This window comes from Vanacampus margaritifer, chromosome 20 (genome assembly GCF_051991255.1).
Source record: "Vanacampus margaritifer isolate UIUO_Vmar chromosome 20, RoL_Vmar_1.0, whole genome shotgun sequence".
Taxonomy (NCBI): domain Eukaryota; kingdom Metazoa; phylum Chordata; class Actinopteri; order Syngnathiformes; family Syngnathidae; genus Vanacampus; species Vanacampus margaritifer.
This window is the reverse complement of record NC_135451.1, coordinates 9,876,886-9,895,245: the sequence shown is the minus strand read 5'-3', so window position 1 is coordinate 9,895,245 and position 18,360 is coordinate 9,876,886. Positions and strand designations below refer to the sequence as shown.

Below are 18,360 nucleotides of genomic sequence, written 5' to 3'. Positions count from 1 at the left end.
TAAAAGTCAGCTATAGGATGTCTTACTTACTGTAAATAGTAACCAACTTTACAATCAGAAGTCAAGCTCAAATTTCTACTATTACTCAGGTTTCCCTAAAATAACTCATGAAGACAACACATGCTCTTGACCCCATAAGGAGAAAAAATGTGGGAGAGGTGAGCCAGTCAAACCACCGCCATCACTATCTGAGAAAAGGGATGGTGACACAGCCAGTCAAGTAGAGACGGTGAGTAAGAGAAGAATATCACAACATCACGCTTCACACCGTCTTGCCCTCCATTCTAGGCCAGCTGACAACACCCCACCCCCAACGCTCAAAATCAGACCATCAAACTAAGTTAGTAAACCAGGGCTTGTGCATATTTGGGGCAGGATTTAAAAATAAACCAGCCACCCAGATCACCACAATTAAAATCATATGCCCCAGTTTATTCGCGATACATATATAAATAATATGCTATGGGCATTAAGTAATTACTCAACAGTTCCAATAACTTAAAACGTCACAATTTGAATGATTTCAGCACTTTGCTCAACACTCATGCGGGTATTTTGAATTTGAATGGAAAAACTTGGGGGAATGTTTGGTGTGTGTGTTGCTGTGCTAGCCAGCACTATTTCTGTCTGCGTTCTGACGGGGTAAGAGCAGGTGCAGCACAATGAACAACTGTAGACCAGCCGTTACTCGTTGAAGCACAGACTGAGTCACATTTTGAGATCCACTGTGTGACACAATCTGCTTATTTGGATCCAGCTTTTCAACTGAGACCTGAAAGGAACATTCATCATATGTATCCACAAACACATTAAAAATGTGACTAATTACACCTGAAAATATTTCACTTTATCGTAATCAAACTTGATAAATCACAATTTTTTTTTTGCTTTTTCTAACAAATTTAAATTATCTACTTAAATGTTTCTGCCAGCAATTATTGATATAAAGTTGATAAAGAACAACCCAGATACATTTAGTTTCTAACAACTTATGTTGGGGGGGGTTCAAAGCTGTGAACATATCAAACACCTCAAGTTAGATGTGATTAGTTTGTCCTCCAGGACTGAAAAATAGTATTTGACACACTTCAAAATCCACATACCTTCTTGATCTTCTTAGAAAGCCATTAAATGTGAAGTTGGCAATGTTCAGGGTCAGTGTTTGAAGTTTATCCTGTTTTCGTTCAGATGGAGATCAGAGCTCTGGAGACTTGTGGAACAAGACTACTGGGACGTAGTAAATGGACTGACAGGTCGACCTGCCGTGGCAACATACCCGCCCCGCCCACCCACTTTCCCCTCTACGACTCTCCTTTAGGGGTCCATGTGCCGTGGATACACATCTACAGCAGTCATGAGCTCAACGGGGGGGTGCGAGGGGGTGACAAATTTAGAACGGTGCTTTCCCACTTCATCAACACCGAGCCAGATCAATCACTTGACGAGTGTGACAAAAGTATCGTATTATAAATTGAGAAAATGGAATGGGTTGTTTGGTTCAGAATCAACTTTTGTGTTCGGGTTCATATGATGATTATATGTCTACTTTATTTTTATTGTGTGACAAATAAAGGTTATATCATCTTATATTCATGACTCTTTTTGTTGTCAGTGCCATTCATAAAATTGAAATAAAACTTTAAAGGGTATGCAACTATACGACAACCTCTATTGATGAATGCCTCGTGGATTGAATGGATTCTACATTAACACGATTTATAGACGGCATACAATATGATGGATGACTTTACATACTGTGCTTGGTGTCATGAAATGGAGCAACATCCAGCACCATCTAGTGTTTCCAGAAGGTATGACCACTACACTGTTTTGCTTTCTCGGCTCTACACAACACATTGTTCTGTAATGTAATCACACCAGATGATTATTCATGGAGGCGTTAAGAAGAAAAGAACCTTCTCAGCTGTCTGAAATTTGAATCAGCTTTTAAATTAGGGGGAAAAAGGAGGATTCAGCCACTTTATAGTCAGGCACAATAGTTCTACCAAAATAGAGTTCATCAGTACACAAATATGATTTCAATTTAGGTCAAGACGAGAGCTGAATGTTGATTGCTAACATAAAAAACAAAAACAAATCAAACATAGCTGAAGGGAGCGGAGTTCTGTTTTTCCAAAAATACTGTATATAAACACTGAAACAATTTTGCCAACTTCATTGCCCTGCAGGAAAACCTTCACTCAGCAATCTATGATCCAGTAAAACCTGCCTGAGCTTTTAACCCCATTTGCGGTTTGGATACAATGTTTGGCCCAGAAACCATCCATCAGTAGAATATGATGTGCCATTCCACTTTATCATCAAATAAAAAAAGAAGGAATAAACAAGCAACTTCACCATTAATATGACTAAAGATATCGTAGCTCAAATGTGTTCTTCTACTATTGTCAACTTGTTAAATGTGGGCTTACAATCCTTACAGCATCTCCAATAAATTAATAAAGCAGCAGGCATGCGTAGTGCATATGCTGCCCCCAAAAAAGTTCAAATTCCACCTCTTCTTTACTGCTCTGTCTCAATTAGCACAACAAAGCTAATTCAAAAAATCTGTTCACTCCCCGTAATGCATCGTGACCAACCAGATGCGCCGGTGTTTTTCATCAAAGCTTGTTTCTCTTGCAAAACACGACATTTTCTACTCTTTTGCAAACTTGACTGAGCGCAAAAGAGGAAAACATTTTTTTATTTTTATTTAATGGCCACAAAGTGAAAGTGGAAAAGCTAAGGAAGTTAAGGAACGCTCACACAGCCAAGTGGTTAGTCAGGGTGTGTTTACACAACAACAAACTCGGGACGTTTTTTTTTTTTTAAAAAACCTTCACTGACAGATGATGTTGACAAAACTTTCCCAATCACAGGCCTGCAAAAATGAACAGAATTGCCGCTCTCGACCACTCGCTGACTCAATTCAACCGCACGTACGCATGGGTGCTTGTGCTTGGCAACGTTGCCTATTGTGTCACCGCGGCGGCTGTTTAGGTCTCATATTTCCAACATCAAGACAACAACACGGGGCAACTACGAAAAGTTTGTCCATAAGACCAAACAGGACTGCGAGAAGACCTTGTGCTCGGCGATCATGTGATCAGCGTGAGCTTGTAGGTATCTATGCAGACAAGAATGTCAGCTCTTCATAAGGGGGGGGGGGGGGTGTACTGACCTCTGCCCGCCTCACAGCAAGAAACTGGCAAATGAGAAGTGGAAGAAGCAAACTTTTAGACAGCTGGATCCAGTTGCTCTAGGAGACCAAAACCAACAATTATAGAGATGTAGTAATCTGGCAAGTGACTCCACCGATAAATTTACAAGTATAATAACCCCGGCAGCTTTATGACAACTATTGCACAGCATACACACTAACAACAATAAAATAAAAAATATCTCTCTGACAGTGAATAAATTATGCATTAATATCCTGATATTGGTTTTTGGAATTGTGTCTTGTTTGGATCTCTTTGGATTATTAAAGTGGTGTTGATGTTGCAGCCAGAGGGTGATACATTAAACCAGGTCTACAGTCTGTTGCTGATTCACAGATTTTTTTTTTTACCAGTCCATTTAAGGCAAAGTTTGTGTAGCCGTGTTTCTTACTTCATACTGTTTTAAATGCGTGTCAAGTCAGATTTAGGCCATGACCTCAACAACTCTCCTCATTTAATTCCTACAAATGTTGCCCGCCGAGATAAACCTAAAAAGCTATTATTGGATTGTGTGTATAATATGCTGTTATGAGCTATCAAATATCTGAACTGTTAATAGAAAACACTGCTGCATTGCAGCTGTGACGTGCATTAGTTGGTGTTGAAACCGTGTGGCCAATGCCAGCCTTATATCATGACCACACGGTAGACATTTTTTTCTCTGTATTCTTAATTGACTCATTGAGCCCTTTTCAAAAGTAAGAAGATAATAAAAGCGATTATTGGCTGCGCCGATATTCCGCATTTACGGCTGATAATAGATCCATTTGAAAAGTGTTAACTTCAGGGAACTAATTATTAAAATTTTCAGAGATGCTGCTGGCCCTGGGCACTCATTGCACATTCTGTTTTTGTTTTGCAATTAAATCTAAGAGAAGTATATTTTAATACTTCAGAGAGAAATTTGGGAAAACTTTATTTACTGTAGAAAACAATAGAGAGCATTATACTTTACTTTTGAAGACGTGCTACTGCCCCCCTCCCTGGAGAGCCCTGAACTTTTAGTTACATTTTTAAAACAAAGTTGTCTATTGACTAAGATTTAAAAAAAAAATAAAAAATATGTAACTCCAATATTTTACGAACCCTAAAAGTTGTTCAATAAACATATGCTTAAAAATTCAAAAAATGTAAGAGCTGGAGTTTGTATTTTTTCACATTTTGATGCCAATATTTTCCCTTTTAGTGAAAAGGAATATTGGCTCCAAATATCGGTTATCTGCGTCCTTGACTACTAATAATCTGTATCGGCATCAGCCCTGGAAAAAGCATATCGGCCCATCTCTAGTCATCACCTGATTCCTTAGTGATGGTGATGTCATCTTCAGTCGACAGCAAGTGGCAACATTTGTTTTTGAAGGTATTCATTGTTCATAAAAAAAAAAAAAATATTAGGTTTTTTTTTTATGAACAATGAATACCTTCAAAAACAAATATTACACAATTGTAGACAAAATATTCTCTTCTTACTGCTGAAAATGGTTCAATGAGACCAGTATCCCTTTAAACATTTACATCCTTAAATGTTGAACACAATCCATCCTGAGGTGCTGGTCAGACTTTGATTTGTTGGAATTTTGAACCTGCAATAAAAGCCCCCCACCCAAAATAACATAAAAGAGGTAATCATTTTAAAGGGGAAGTCAACCCCCTCAAAAAATTCTTGACAATGCTATGTTTTATGTAGGCCCACTAGCCTAAATATGTATTCTAGTTAATATTGCGTTAGTGGAATACGAGTTAAACAGCAAAATCTCATCTCATCGGGCGGCCATTTTGCCACTTGCTGTCGACTGAAGATGACATCAATGTTGCTCAGGTAACAACCAATCGCAGCGCAACTTCAGAAAACAGGTGAGCTGTGATTGGTCGTTGCCTGAGCCCCGAGCAACAGTGGCGTCACCTAAGTGGCAAAATGGCCGCCCATTGAGATGGATAAAAACTCATATTCCACAAATGTAATATTAATCAGAATGCCATTTTTAGACTAGTGAGGTCACATATAACACATTATTGTCAAGACATGTTTAAGGTTGACTTCCCCTTTAATGCTCCCTGAACTGAGCTCGTGAGGTATCCTTAAAGTCTCGCAAAAAGTCGAAGAAATTTGTTTTCAGAAAACTGTGTTCTGCAACATGATAGTCATCCAAAAATAAGCTAGCTGCTCTAAAATCTGACCAAAGACAAACAGTGAACATCTGAAAAACAACACAGAATTGTGTGTGGGGGAAAAAAATAGTGAGAACAAAAGAGGTGCGGTTGTTAAGGATTATAGACCTATAAATCATTGCGGTTTACATGTTTTTACTTCAAAGTCATGGCAATCCAGACCTCCCAAACAATACTTTTAACATGATGTGTTGGTTAGTCAACAAACGCTAATGGACTAAAACCACATCCCACATAAACAACAACAACAAAAAACAACCTCTATTGTCCATGTAAATTACAGGTGTGGCCTCCTCACTATCGCGGTCTTCCAAAAGAAGAGCATCTGCTTCTAATAGTCTGCCTCCCACCTCCTTCGAGGGGCACACATGAATCCAAAGCTTCGGTTTTATGGATTGGGCCCCCAAAACAATGACGCAACACGCTGCAGACTTATGTAACAAAAGCATTCTGGCAGTTTCTCTCTCTTAACTAAAAGGGGGAAAAAAACTCAATCAGCGGGGGACACACTTAAGCCATTTCCACATGAATATTATGACTTGAGGGATGTGCCATTTTGAAACGCAACACTAGGATAAATTGACGAAAGCATGTCAATTTGAAACACACTTATTTGACAAAAATATCAAAATATAGATAAGTCCAACTAAGTGCTGAGCTAACAACACAGATTCCATACCTGCTATGGAGTCTACTTATTTTGGTAAATTATTACACTACCTGTTAAACAGGAAGGAAGAAGGGGGAAAATGGAGCTGCACAATAGGTGGATGTGTGCGTGTCTTAACTGTACAATTAAAATTGACAAGCAACTACAGAGCTCTTATCTTGCCTCAATACAGGCTACAGTATATCATGTATACACAGTGTCTCAATGGAGGAACTTGCAACGGGATGCAGAATGTGAAAACAAGCAGCATTTTATGTCAACAAAGTGAGAGTTGTCAAGCTTCGCGTTGAACCAAACGTTGTTTATGCAGCTTTGTCGTCATGACAGCTTGCGATAGTAACCCGAGATAGTTAATCGGCCGAGCGGCCTTTGTATTATTAATATAACACATACAGCAAAGCAATTGATGCAGATCTTCAGTTACAATTTTACACGGGGAACCTGTTCATAAAATGATATTTTGACACCATGGAAAGCTTTGAGAATTGAATTCACGGCATTTAAATCCATCTTAAATTCCATCCACAAGTACGTTCTTTGACAATTGGTTCAGAATTTGCAAACTCACTTGTTTGTGTTTTTTTTTTTTTAAGGGAAGTCAGTCGCAGAAAGAAAGAAAAAAAAAACACGCATTTGCGGTGTTCAAGCCAAAACCATGTCTAATATTATCGTTTGGTGCCAAACAACTTGAATTTAATTATTCATGCCACAGATTTTGCTAAAAAAAAAAAGTGCTTTGCCACCATCTTGTGGCATGTATAGGCAATTACAATTCTTTAAGCGATTGGTTTGAAATGCGATCAGATTTTCGCTATTCGCAGCGGGGTTCATTCGCTCAACTGCAAAAAAAAATTGGAGTGCAGTGCCGATTTTGACCGACTAGCACACTGGTTCTCAGCCCCGGTCCTCGAGTACCCCTATCCAGCCTGTTCTACATGTCTCCACAGCTGAAGATCATTATCAGGCTTCATGCAGAGCTTGCTGATTAGCTGATCGTTTGAAACACCTGTGTTGCTTGTGGGAGACAAAGAAAACAGGCTGGATAGGGGTACTCGAGGGTCGCGGTTGAGAACCACTGTACTAGCACACCCTTAAGCTTGATAACTAATCAAATGGCTTCGAAATCCTTGATATCTGGCTTAAATGCGCTAGTACACTTAATAGCAGTGGCATTCTAATATTCTACTAGGTGACATCTAGTACTAGTAGCAGATTGATGTCAAGCGGTGTATTTTGCCTAACATGTAGTTGTCTTACTATTTGTGTGCAGAAATGTCCTTCAGAAGTGGAAGGCAGCTGTCTGATCATTTGGGTAAGACATCGCTGTTCGACTAGTGCACCCTATAACCATTTTACTAGTACGCTCGAGTACTAAGAGTGCACTAGTAGGCTACGGCATGGACCTTTAGATGGATATCAATTGAATAAATGCTCAAACAACTTCCTATTGAATGCACCTTACGCAAAAGTGATAATTGATTATATGCACTAATTTGAAATTACCGTATACAACGCAGCATGCAATCAGACGACAGTATTCTAAAAATAAAATGGAGTTAGTGTGTGTTCCTGTATTTTAAGAATATTTACACCTGTCCGAGAAGGGTCTGGTCAGCTTCATAAATGCACAGGTGACGGTCGTAATAAGAAATGTTCAACTCGAATGAACAGCTCGCAATGACTTTACCTTTAAACCAGACAGAATAGTAGACGGCTTACGGATTGATGGCGAATTGATGCGACTTTAATCATCCAAACTTTTCACAGCCGCTCGTTTGAGCTCCGCTGCGGTACAGAAAGCGGTTAAATGTATTTAAAGCAAACAAGAGAAAGACAAACTTACCTGTTCCCGTCTGTGTTGAAGAACGTCAATGCGACGCTGGTCGAACCAACGAGCGGCGAAAAACAAACTTTTGGAACATCCCGCTTACACACGCATGGACAAAAAACGAACACACAACCGCTGTCACTTACGTCGAACCACCGCCTGGCATTAATTTAATCACGTATCAAGCTACTGATTGTGATCACATGTACTTCCCGTAATTTACTTCAAAATAAAAGCATTCTTAGGTACTGAACAGCATTTTGCTTCTCGTGGAATCTTTCACCCCCGCTGAGTAGCATGCTATTTTAAGCATCCTATTTCTATAACAATAACGATAAATTGTCGACTTCTGCCCAAATACTGACTTTTTGTGAAGTTTTAATGTTGGAGACTAATTCACACTAACCGGTTCAAAGGCGTTGTTCAACTCTAGCTTTACATACTTCCTCTGCATTCTTCTTGTGGCCAAACACGCCACAGTTTTTCTTTTGGTGGAGAAAAATTCCCTAATTGATGGGAAATGCACAGTGAAAAAAGTAGTGGATGATTTTGCGTCTTCCACAAAGTGTTTTTGACTGGGCTGCGAGAACCAATAATCAAAAGAGGAAATTGCAAACATAAAACTACTATTAAACAATTACATTTTACTAGTAAACTACTCCCACTTACATTCACTCTTATGAGAAACGTCTAGTCTTCAATTCTGCATTGAAAGAGCTTTCATTAACTCACTTATTCTCATCCATCCATTAGAGTCACTCCTCAAATATGGACGCACAAATGCAAAGTAATGTAAAGTGTTTTCCTGTGCTGACGTAGATCATAAAGCCACGATGCAAACGTGCAGTCAATTTCCAGTTTACTGTAATGGCCAAGTAAACAGTCAGCATATATTGTCCATTAAAAAGTACTGTAGCCGGGGGATAAACATAGACTATGATCAGTGTTATGCCTCTCAAATTCTGTTTGACTCCATCAGGAAAAGGTTTGTAAAGGGAAATGCTCTTTGTTCAATTTTTGCTCCTTTGAATCGTCTCCAGGGTGGTGTTTTCTTCAGATGGTGTTGCCGAGGGAAACAGACGACTAGCAAGCAAGCAAATACTCTCAAAGAGTGGCAGTTGAGAATTTTAGTAAAACTGGAACTCAGCAAAAAAACACAAAAGAGGAGATCATTTGGAGCAGATGTCGTAATGAATCCCATATATATTTTAGTTCCTCTCTCATCCAATATATGACCACATTCTAAGTCATGCAAGGGAGTAAATAGCACATGTAATCTCTGTCATGTGTTAACCAAAGCGTGCTTTGTTTACTAACAAAAGCCATCTCAGTCACAATGCTTTGTTGCTGCTCAACTTTAATCAAATATATTCAGCAATGCTGTGAAGGCTGACAGTTGTTGCTGAATTATGCATTCCATAAGTACTGGAATAATGCGAGAAGTGAGTTGACAATTAGACAACAGATACAGTACAGACTGACAAAGGGACATCTGCGGTTAGCTACACATTCTACTTGACTTTTCCTCAGAGAAAAAAAAATGTCATAAGGTGGATGCAATGTTTAGAGCAGGGTACGTGTGCCAAATCTGATGTGGCCAATTAAACCCTCATGTTGATGCTTCTCTTGCTGTACAAAAGTACTATATACCGTATGTGTCATCTTATGTACAATTTGTACATATTTGACTTTGTCTCATTACTACATGCCAAATGAGTGAGCATTCTTGTCATGGAGTCACCGCCCTTTTGATTGGTGTGATCGCCATAAGCCGCAATAATAAGGTCAGACTGGCAGTGTACCCTGGCAGCTAACAAGACCTCTTTTGTATGCCATTGTTCTTCATATCGCTGGGCTTTTCTCCAATGTCGTTTACCTTGTAACTTGTGTGCGCAGGGCCGATATTTCAGGCCCTCATTACTTTTAATTGCATTTTGTGCGGCTGCGTTTTACAGTGAGCAGTGGCCCCGTTTGTGTGTGTTTAATGAGGAAAATTAAGTGTGTGACAGCCAGTGCTGATAGCGGCAATGCTAGAGAAGCTAACATGAGGGCGGGGATACGCCAGTCAATTTCCTGCCATGCTCATTTGAAGTCTGGGAATTGCATTTTAAATACCATTCACTGTGTGTGCAATGTTAATGGATGCAGTATCAGGCAAATGGATGTTTGGAACTGCTCGTTTGGACACACATGCAATAACGCTCAACGAAGCGGAGACAATTGGGATCGCTATTAGTGTTTTGTAAGAGCGAGTGTAGTGACCTATTGCTGGATGAATGTCATCATGGAAGATTGATTGATGGATTTACTTTCAAGTGCGATATGGAGGGGAAAGGCCACCTCACTTTGTACACAGTCAGTAGGTTGTATTTTTTTCTTCTGCCCGTTTAAGTGACCTTCTTCCGGCTTCTGATTGGATAAAATAGAGTTGTATTCAGCGGTTATCTTGCTTTGGCGTCCACATAATGGCTTGTGAAAGTATGTCAATGTGGACTTTTTTTTTGTTTTTAAAGTACCACTGATAGGAACAGATATTTTTCTGACTAGTTGTAAATAAACACACACACAAAAAACACCAAAGCAAAACAAAACAATTCCCATCTCAATTCCTAATTGAGGATCGTAAGAACTATCAAGAAGTGTTAAAGGAAAAATTCAACCTTAATCATTTCTTGATAATAATATGTTATATGTGACCTCACTAGTCTAAACATGACATTCTGATTAATATTACACGTTATGAAGCAAAATCCAGCCGTTTTTTTATCCATCTCAGGGGGCGGCCATTTTGCCACTTGCTGTCGACTGAAGATGACATCACCGTTGCTCAGGGCTCAGGCAATAACCAATCACAGCCCGCCTGTTTTCTGAAGCTGGGCTCTGATTGGTGGTTACCTGAGACCTGGGCAACTGTGATGTAATTTTCACTCGACAGCAAGTGGCAAAATGACTGCCTTCTGATATTGATAAAAACGGCTGGATTTAGCTGCTTAACTCATATTCAACTCACGCAATATTAACCAAAAAAATACTGTATTCAGACTAGTGGGGCTGCATAGACCATATTATAGTCTATGCATTGTTTAATTATATATATTTATTTATTTATTTGGGGTGGGGGGTGGGCGTTGCCTTCCCCTTTAAAACAAATTCAACCATTAAATGGACAGGACATTCCCTGCTGCTATCACAGTTCATGTGAGAAGTTTTGTTTCAGAGATAACTTTTTAAAATTACTATTACTTTTTTTTTAACATTACTGGGAAGGTGATGAGATATTCACATCTGTAAGTGATTTGTAAAAGAACAACACTGAACACGAGCTGGTTCAGACACTAGCCAATAAGAATGATGTAACAGTCATTTGTAATGAGGTCATCTTTAACTGACTAGAATAAGGACATTGACTGAGCTGGAAACAAAAATGCATACAACATATTAAAAAAATAATTGTCACGCTCACACAAAATTTATTTATGTATATATGAAAATTGCACTCACACAATGCAGGATATGATATATATTTCTTTAAAAAGTAAAAATGTGAGAACATAATCAAAGCGAGTCAAAATGTATAAAGCGCTTAGTACACATTGTACAGTAATACCGATGTGTAAATGTTTATGAAAGTTGTTTACATCCATGTAAACCAGTTCCAAAGTGGTCATTGTCAGTGTGAAGTGGAATTTATTTGTAGTCGAGCACAGTCCCACGTAGCTCTTCCACTCCTCTCACGTCAACAGTGAACCACATTGTGCAAAAATAATGGGAAAATAAAAAGAAAGGATTGTTTGAGCAAATTTGGTGCCCACGTACAGTAACAGAGCAGAATGATCTATAGGGCTTCAAGCATTCACTATGTTGAGCTCACAAACAACCAGAATAAGATGGCTGTCGTAGTACCAAGACTGGCATGTGAGAAACCGCATGGCGACAAGGGACAAAACACACATTTTCCCAAAAGCTTATATGGTAGGCTATGATATTGTGAAGTAACAACGTACAGCCATCTGTGTTACTCTTTATCCGCAGGTCGGCCCCCTCTTCCATAATTAATGATAGCTCAATAGCAAACAGGCCTTGTGCTGTTTGTTGCCTACTGTTAGCCATATTGAATTAATCAAAACAGCATTTGACAGCAACAACATCGTTGTGCATTGTGTTCCAGGTAATTCACTTTATTAGCCAAATGCAGATATAACAAGAGGGTTATTGCTACATAGCAGATGTCCACACAGGATTTAGAAGCTAGCATACGTGCGCTTGATTCTTCAGCACATAGCAGCTGTTACGCAGTATGAAGTTACTCAGCTGCCTGCTATTTAACTTGCTCATCAGGGTGGATTGTTCCCAACGTGACAATGTTTTTCATTGGGATCTGCCAAAGCACTGTAAGCAAAGGATTTCATGGGAGTTGTCCTGGGAGTTTTCGTTCCCTTAAACAAGAAAACTCTTCAGCTTTCTTTACGCATTTAATTTTATAGTTTTTCTTTGCTTCCTGCAATCATCTTTATTTTTAAATATTATTTTTTTGCATTTCTATGTAAATTCACTACGGAAGCGTATTGCATTCACTTGAAAAAAAAGTCCTGTTTTTCTGACTAACTTTTTGGGGGAGCTTTGTTTTTTTTTAGGGTTTTTTTCTGTTGTATTGAATATTTTTTCCCGTTTTTTTTGTAAAATTTTTTCTGTTTAAAAAAATATGTTCTTTGTTTTTCTGAATTTGTTTTTTTGAGTAATTTTTCCCTGTTTTATAAAATAGTTATTCTGTTTTTCTGAATATTTTTCAGGGTTTTTTCCCTCAGAGATTAGAGAACAAACCACAATACAGTATACACATTCATTCCTTTATTGAGAGATAAACATGACCATCTTATTGCATATGGAGGTATGCGGGAAAGTGTCCGCTTCCGCTATTAGCAAGTCTGTATTTCGGAATAATTTTTTTTCTGTTTTTGGGGGGAAAAAATAAAATAAAATTCTTGTTTAAAATATTTTTTTCTCCTGTTTTTCTGAATAATTTTGTTTAGCCTGTTTTTCATAATATTTTTTGACAGAAAAAAATATTCAGAAAAACAAAATAAAAAATACTCAAAAAAAAACAAAGCTCCCCAAAAAAATTTGTCAGAAAAACAGGAGTTTTTTGTTTTGTTTGTTTTTTTCAAGTAAATGCAATACGCTTCCGTAATTCACACCTGGGATTTTGTAATAATAATGAATCCACCAATTTGGATATTCAAACTTTTGTTGGAGGTGATTTCCCGCTCTCTATTTACGTTTACATTTTATTGTCATGTCATTATCTGTGGTGGTTGAAAAAAAGAAAAAAGCCTATTTTGACAACATAAGGAGTACAAAGAACAGATGTCGTTTTCAAAAGAAAAAAGACAATTTACCTGATCATTTAAGCAATGTAGCAAAGTATTTGTAGTTCCTTACATGAATCCCATCAGTGCCTTCCTGTGGTCCGTTTATTGCTTTGGCCCATTTGCATGTGGAGATATATGTGAGTGAGTGTGTGTCCACGTTATGACAAAGCTACATTATCTGACCGCTTTTTTTGATGATAATGAACAGTGCAAGCTTTTGTCTTAAAAATATTTATTTCAAGTATTTTCCGAATCAGATCAAGTATTTTTTCACAACAATACACTTTCAGTATGGTTCTTGTACGATACTCATTTGCAAACATGTGCAGTCATTGAACTAAATCACTATCTTGATATCTAACTTTGATTTGCCTCCACCGTGATTCATGTCACAATTTCAAACATTTACAAAAATCTATTTTTGACAATTTTATGAAAATTTCCACATTGCCTGTATAATGGATTTTTGTTTGGGATTTTGAAATTCCAGAAACCTGACAAAATGTCACTGAATTATTCACTGAAGTTAAACACTGAAATGTATTAATTGCAAATATGCCCTATTCACAATTAAAAAAAATAATTGTATATGATCCACAGAAATGTGTGCAATTCAAACCTAGAAGCAGCAAAGGATTTCAGCCAGTTGTGAAAAAATTATTAGAAATTCTGTTGACCCATTTTCCACGTTTTAAGTTCTTCCTTCAAAGCCATATTTTCTGTTTCAAGCCTTTCTGCACGTTTCTCAAGATCTTGAATATAAACCTTTTTCCTCCTCCTGTATTCACGGGCAGCTTCCCTGGAAGAGGTCCAATCAAAGAAATTCATACAATTTAACTGAAATCAATCAGAATGACATTTCCTCTACCTGTTCTTCATCAAGCTGCGTTCTGACTGTTTACGCGGGACGCTGCCCTGTGGCACAGCCTGTGTGAAAATGGGGCCGGTGTACTGTAGCTGGGAGGCTGTCAGGTCACCTGGGGGCAGAGATATTAAATATGGCACAAATATAACATCCATATCATTTGAAATTGTACACAATAGACAAGATTTATAGAAATAAAGTGTGGCATATTGATGTTTGTTGAATTCTTGTGAGAAATCAACATGATGAGTGTTTTCACACAAGTGATTAAAAGTAATCAGAGCAAATTTGTTATTTCAGCAGTGTGTATCAAACTGGTAGCCCTTCACACTTATCAGTAGCCAAGAAGAAGCACAGCTAAAAAAAAAAAATTTTGAAAAAATTTACGGCATCACAGAACTCTATCGCTGTTATATATCGTCGCTGTCCTGTGAAAAACGCTTGTCAATTTTTGTCTTTTTTTTTTTACTACAATTTTTTTTTTTATGTTTATGGGATGAAACTGAATACAGACACCATGAAAATGTTTTTTTTTTTTTTAAAGAAAAAGAAAAAAGGACAAGTGTTTTTTACAGGACAACGGCGATATATTGATTAGAAATATTTTTCAGCCATTTTAGTGTGTGTCAAGTGAGGCTCAAAACTGCTAACTTCCCCTTAAATATACAATATAATTAATATATTGTTTGCATCAAATTGGACCTTGGCCATTAATTGAAAGTAAACCCATTAGAATTATTATTTTTTGAATCCTTGTTATTTGCTTCATCGAATCATATAATTTGGGTAAATTGGGTTTCTTCCTAAGGTCTTTGTTTATTATTATTTGTTTCAGAAAGAGACGTTTAACAGCTTACTGTACTGATAATGGACTACATTTGAATTCTATTTTGATTTAAGAAGTGGAGGCTCCCTCTGCTGACTGTATTAACACTGTACTGTACTTTCAGCAATGTAAGAAAAGGATAACATAAGAAAAATGCATTTTTGAAGTTGTTTTACAAGCAGCGCATTGTGCAAGCAAACTGAAACTTAAAAATAGAAATGAGCAGATATTTCATACTAATGACAAGAATTAATATTCGGTCAAACTTTATGCAGTTAAAGCAGCAAAAGCACACACAAAAATCTTTAAACTGAACAAGCAAAAAAGGCAACATCAAACAAAGCCTGGGGGTTGAATAATAATAAAACAATCAGTTATGCCACACAAAACACAAAGAAACAATAACACACATTACAAGCAACCCAGCAAATATAAAGCATAAAAGGTCAATTTAAATGATTAGGTTAAAGTTGCAAGTTGCAGAGCGTTGACCCAGAAAAGACTGTACAAAGCGCAAGAGACAACGTCAACAATCAGTCGTGAGTATAAGAAGTTACTTGAACATCTTCTCCCAGGCTGGAGTTTTCCAAAAGCACAAAACAAAGCATGTTGGCAAAAGGCCCAAATGCATAGACATTTATTTTTAAATAAACAAAATAACGAAAATACTTTTAAAAAACAACTGAAACTACTTTGTTGCTAACTTAAGCTTTCAAAACAAACTATAATTCAAGGAAAAATGTCTTTCTTTTTTTGTTGGCAATTAATCTAATACATGCTTTGAGCAATAACAAGACTCTGCTCAATTTCTTTCATTTTCTCCTTGAAGTGAGATCTCCAAAGTTTCAGCAGTAAGTCTCACGTTTGACTCCTATCTATAATTGCTGTCTCCCTTATTTCTCCTAAGGAATTTTAGGAAAAAAACATGTGACAAACACTGGATATAAAAAAAAGAGTAGAATGAGACCGAGATGAGGTTCTCACATTTGTCTCACTTATTTCTCCTTATGCTCATTTTTTTTCTTGAAGTTAGATCTCAAAGTTATCTCCATTAAGTCTTAAGTAAATTGCTATGTCTCCCTTATTTCAATTTTAGGAGAAACAAATGAGAACCATTTGAGACAAACGAGCAGCTCTTGCCGGAGGGCCGCGGCGCGGTTTAATCTGGATACCTGAATCTATTACATCGTTGATACAAAGATTCTGTTCCAAATCATTCGCTTTTCTTGTGTCTATTTCTTCAACTGCTGAATTTCCTGCATTAGTATTTCGTATTTCGGTGACCGTTTTTTTGAGTTTTGCAAGAGAAGATTTGATCTCCTCAGTCTCGTCAGTTCTTTTTCCACCAGGCATATTGCAACAATGTAGTTAAAAATCCCAATGTCAACAAAATAGAAGTCACGAGCGAGTGCAGGAACGAGTACACATGCGTCCTTAGAGTCTTATTTGGGTCTATATTTTGGTAGCAGAATGCAGCGCCTGAAAAAGTGGTTTAAAAACTAAATTGGTGTTTCGTCAAAAGTTACTATTTGGGAGACCTTGGTTGTGTTTACGGTAATAAAAACGTTCCGAACAAATTTGATACGTGTTGATACACATGTTACATGCATTTGATGCATTCACATGTTTTAAAACAAAACCAATGTTCAGATTCAAGTAATTTGGTTCTTACAGCATGCAATTGTTTAGGAGCACTAATCTTACATTGCAAACATAAAACACATATTAAAATGTATGTTTGTTAATTTCGATGAATAATCAAGGTATGGCTCATTTAACTTGTAAAAAAAAAAAAACTGTCATGTTTGGAGACACGAGTACAGAAGATTTTTACCTTGAAATCCCGGGAAACAGGGATTCTGATAACTCCACGGATAGTATTCAGGAGAAGTTGACTCGGGCGGAAGTGTTGGGGAGTTGATAGCCATGCCTGACAATGTCTGTGCCCTCTCAATAGACAAATTGTTTGATGGAGGAGACTATGGAAAGAGCAGATAGATATCAATAAAAGAAAACCCAGAATTTCACTACAAGTACATCAGTCTGAACAGATTATTATCAAATTAACACTTTCTTCAGTCTGTTTTATAATAATGCATTGACAACAAGATATAAATATGACATCAAATATGAGTACTGTAACCTAACTACCATTAATCAATCTGATCTAAATCCCTAAAATGTCATTATATTAATTTAAACACGTTTTGAAATACTCACATCCATTGCGATAGGACACTTCCCTGGGTAGGCCAGAGATGAAAATGTTGGAAAAGTGTGGGTTTATAAGAGCACCACCATCATACCCACCTTTCAACCGGAACCGTTTGTCTTTATGAAGTGACAAACCAGTAATATCAAAGATCCGAAAGTCTTGCCTTCAAAGTCATGTGACTTGTGGGAAAAAAACTGAATTAGCCATTGAAAATAAATGTCTGTGAGGTTAAGCGGTTAGGATAATGAATTAATGAATCTAGGGGTGTACGTCTCTACAATAAAAGATGATTCGATACATATCATGATACATGGGGTAATGTGACTTTCAAGTGGAATGATTTGGTTTGATTCAGTCGGATTACAATTCGATTCAATATGTTAAGGCTGTAGCTTTGTCGTGTTTATTAATAACATGTAACAGCATATAAAAGGTCTCCAAAGCCCATCATGTTCAAATTAATTACAAAGAACCAACATATTATCAACATCAAAATGATTTATACTCATTTGTACCTGTGTCTCTTATAAAAGATGGTTTATGATGCGATCTCGATACATGGGGTGTGGTGCAATTCAAGGATGGTACATTTTAAAACGATTCGATTCACGTCGGTTAAATCAAAGCCGATTTTCCCATTTGAATCGTTTCGTGTTCCAGATCTATTGTAATCCTAAAGTTACACACTCTTCTTGATTCATAGCCATGAACAAGTTACAGAACAGAAGCAAAAAAATAATCATTACAAAAGTGAGAATGTCCAAAGTGGCCCAATTGGGTATTTTATCCTCATTGTTCTTTTTTTTTTCCTTTTCAAAATCTTGAGTGTGAATGCGGAGCTGGTCTATTAAATTCACAAATTGATACAGATCACTGGAAGTTCAATTTGGCATCTCATGACAACTCCCTGAGGATCAGGGTTGGTCAACTGGTAGCCCAAGACTGCACTTGAAAATTATTTTTTAAAATTTAAACTCACAAAACGTGTTGTTTTTTGTATGCTTCAAAGGCTCTATATTTGAGAAGTGGAACTTTTATATAGGAATTTGACCATTTGGTTAAACAAAGAGACATGCATGTATTTTGTCCTTGTTTTTAAAATGGCATTTTAGTATACCTACTGATTCAAAGCGTTTTATACCTGATGAGGCAGTAACAGGACCAGTATCTATCTAGTTGACGAAAAATTGTGGCTCC

The 18,360-nt window shown here is 37.3% G+C and overlaps 2 protein-coding genes across 2 annotated transcripts in view; both read right to left on the bottom strand.

Moving 5' to 3' along the window:
- Nucleotides 1–8,048, bottom strand: part of svila (supervillin a) — a 53,109-nt gene extending 45,061 nt beyond the window's left edge. The window contains exon 1 of the mRNA XM_077554497.1: nt 7,904–8,048. The gene's annotated coding sequence lies outside the window, so the exon portion shown is untranslated. The remainder of the gene's footprint in view (nt 1–7,903) is intronic.
- A 5,424-nt stretch (nt 8,049–13,472) lies between these two features.
- LOC144040390 (CREB homolog crh-1-like) lies at nt 13,473–17,300 on the bottom strand. Its single transcript, XM_077554540.1, has 4 exons — nt 17,169–17,300; nt 16,783–16,927; nt 14,126–14,234; nt 13,473–14,056 (listed from the first exon to the last, which is right to left on the bottom strand). Exons 1-4 carry the CDS (start codon nt 17,172–17,174, stop codon nt 13,918–13,920), a joined length of 399 nt encoding a protein of 132 aa, XP_077410666.1. The 5' UTR covers nt 17,175–17,300; the 3' UTR covers nt 13,473–13,917.
- Nucleotides 17,301–18,360: the final 1,060 nt, after the last annotated feature.

Bases quoted from the DNA above. Each gene is read 5' to 3' on its own strand.
- LOC144040390 (XM_077554540.1), bottom strand. The intron at 14,235-16,782 runs GTAAAAATCTTC...CTCTGCCCCCAG, and splicing joins CTGTTTCCCGGGATTTCAAG to GTGACCTGACAGCCTCCCAG. The intron at 14,057-14,125 runs GTAGAGGAAATG...GACCTCTTCCAG, and splicing joins CGCAGCTTGATGAAGAACAG to GGAAGCTGCCCGTGAATACA.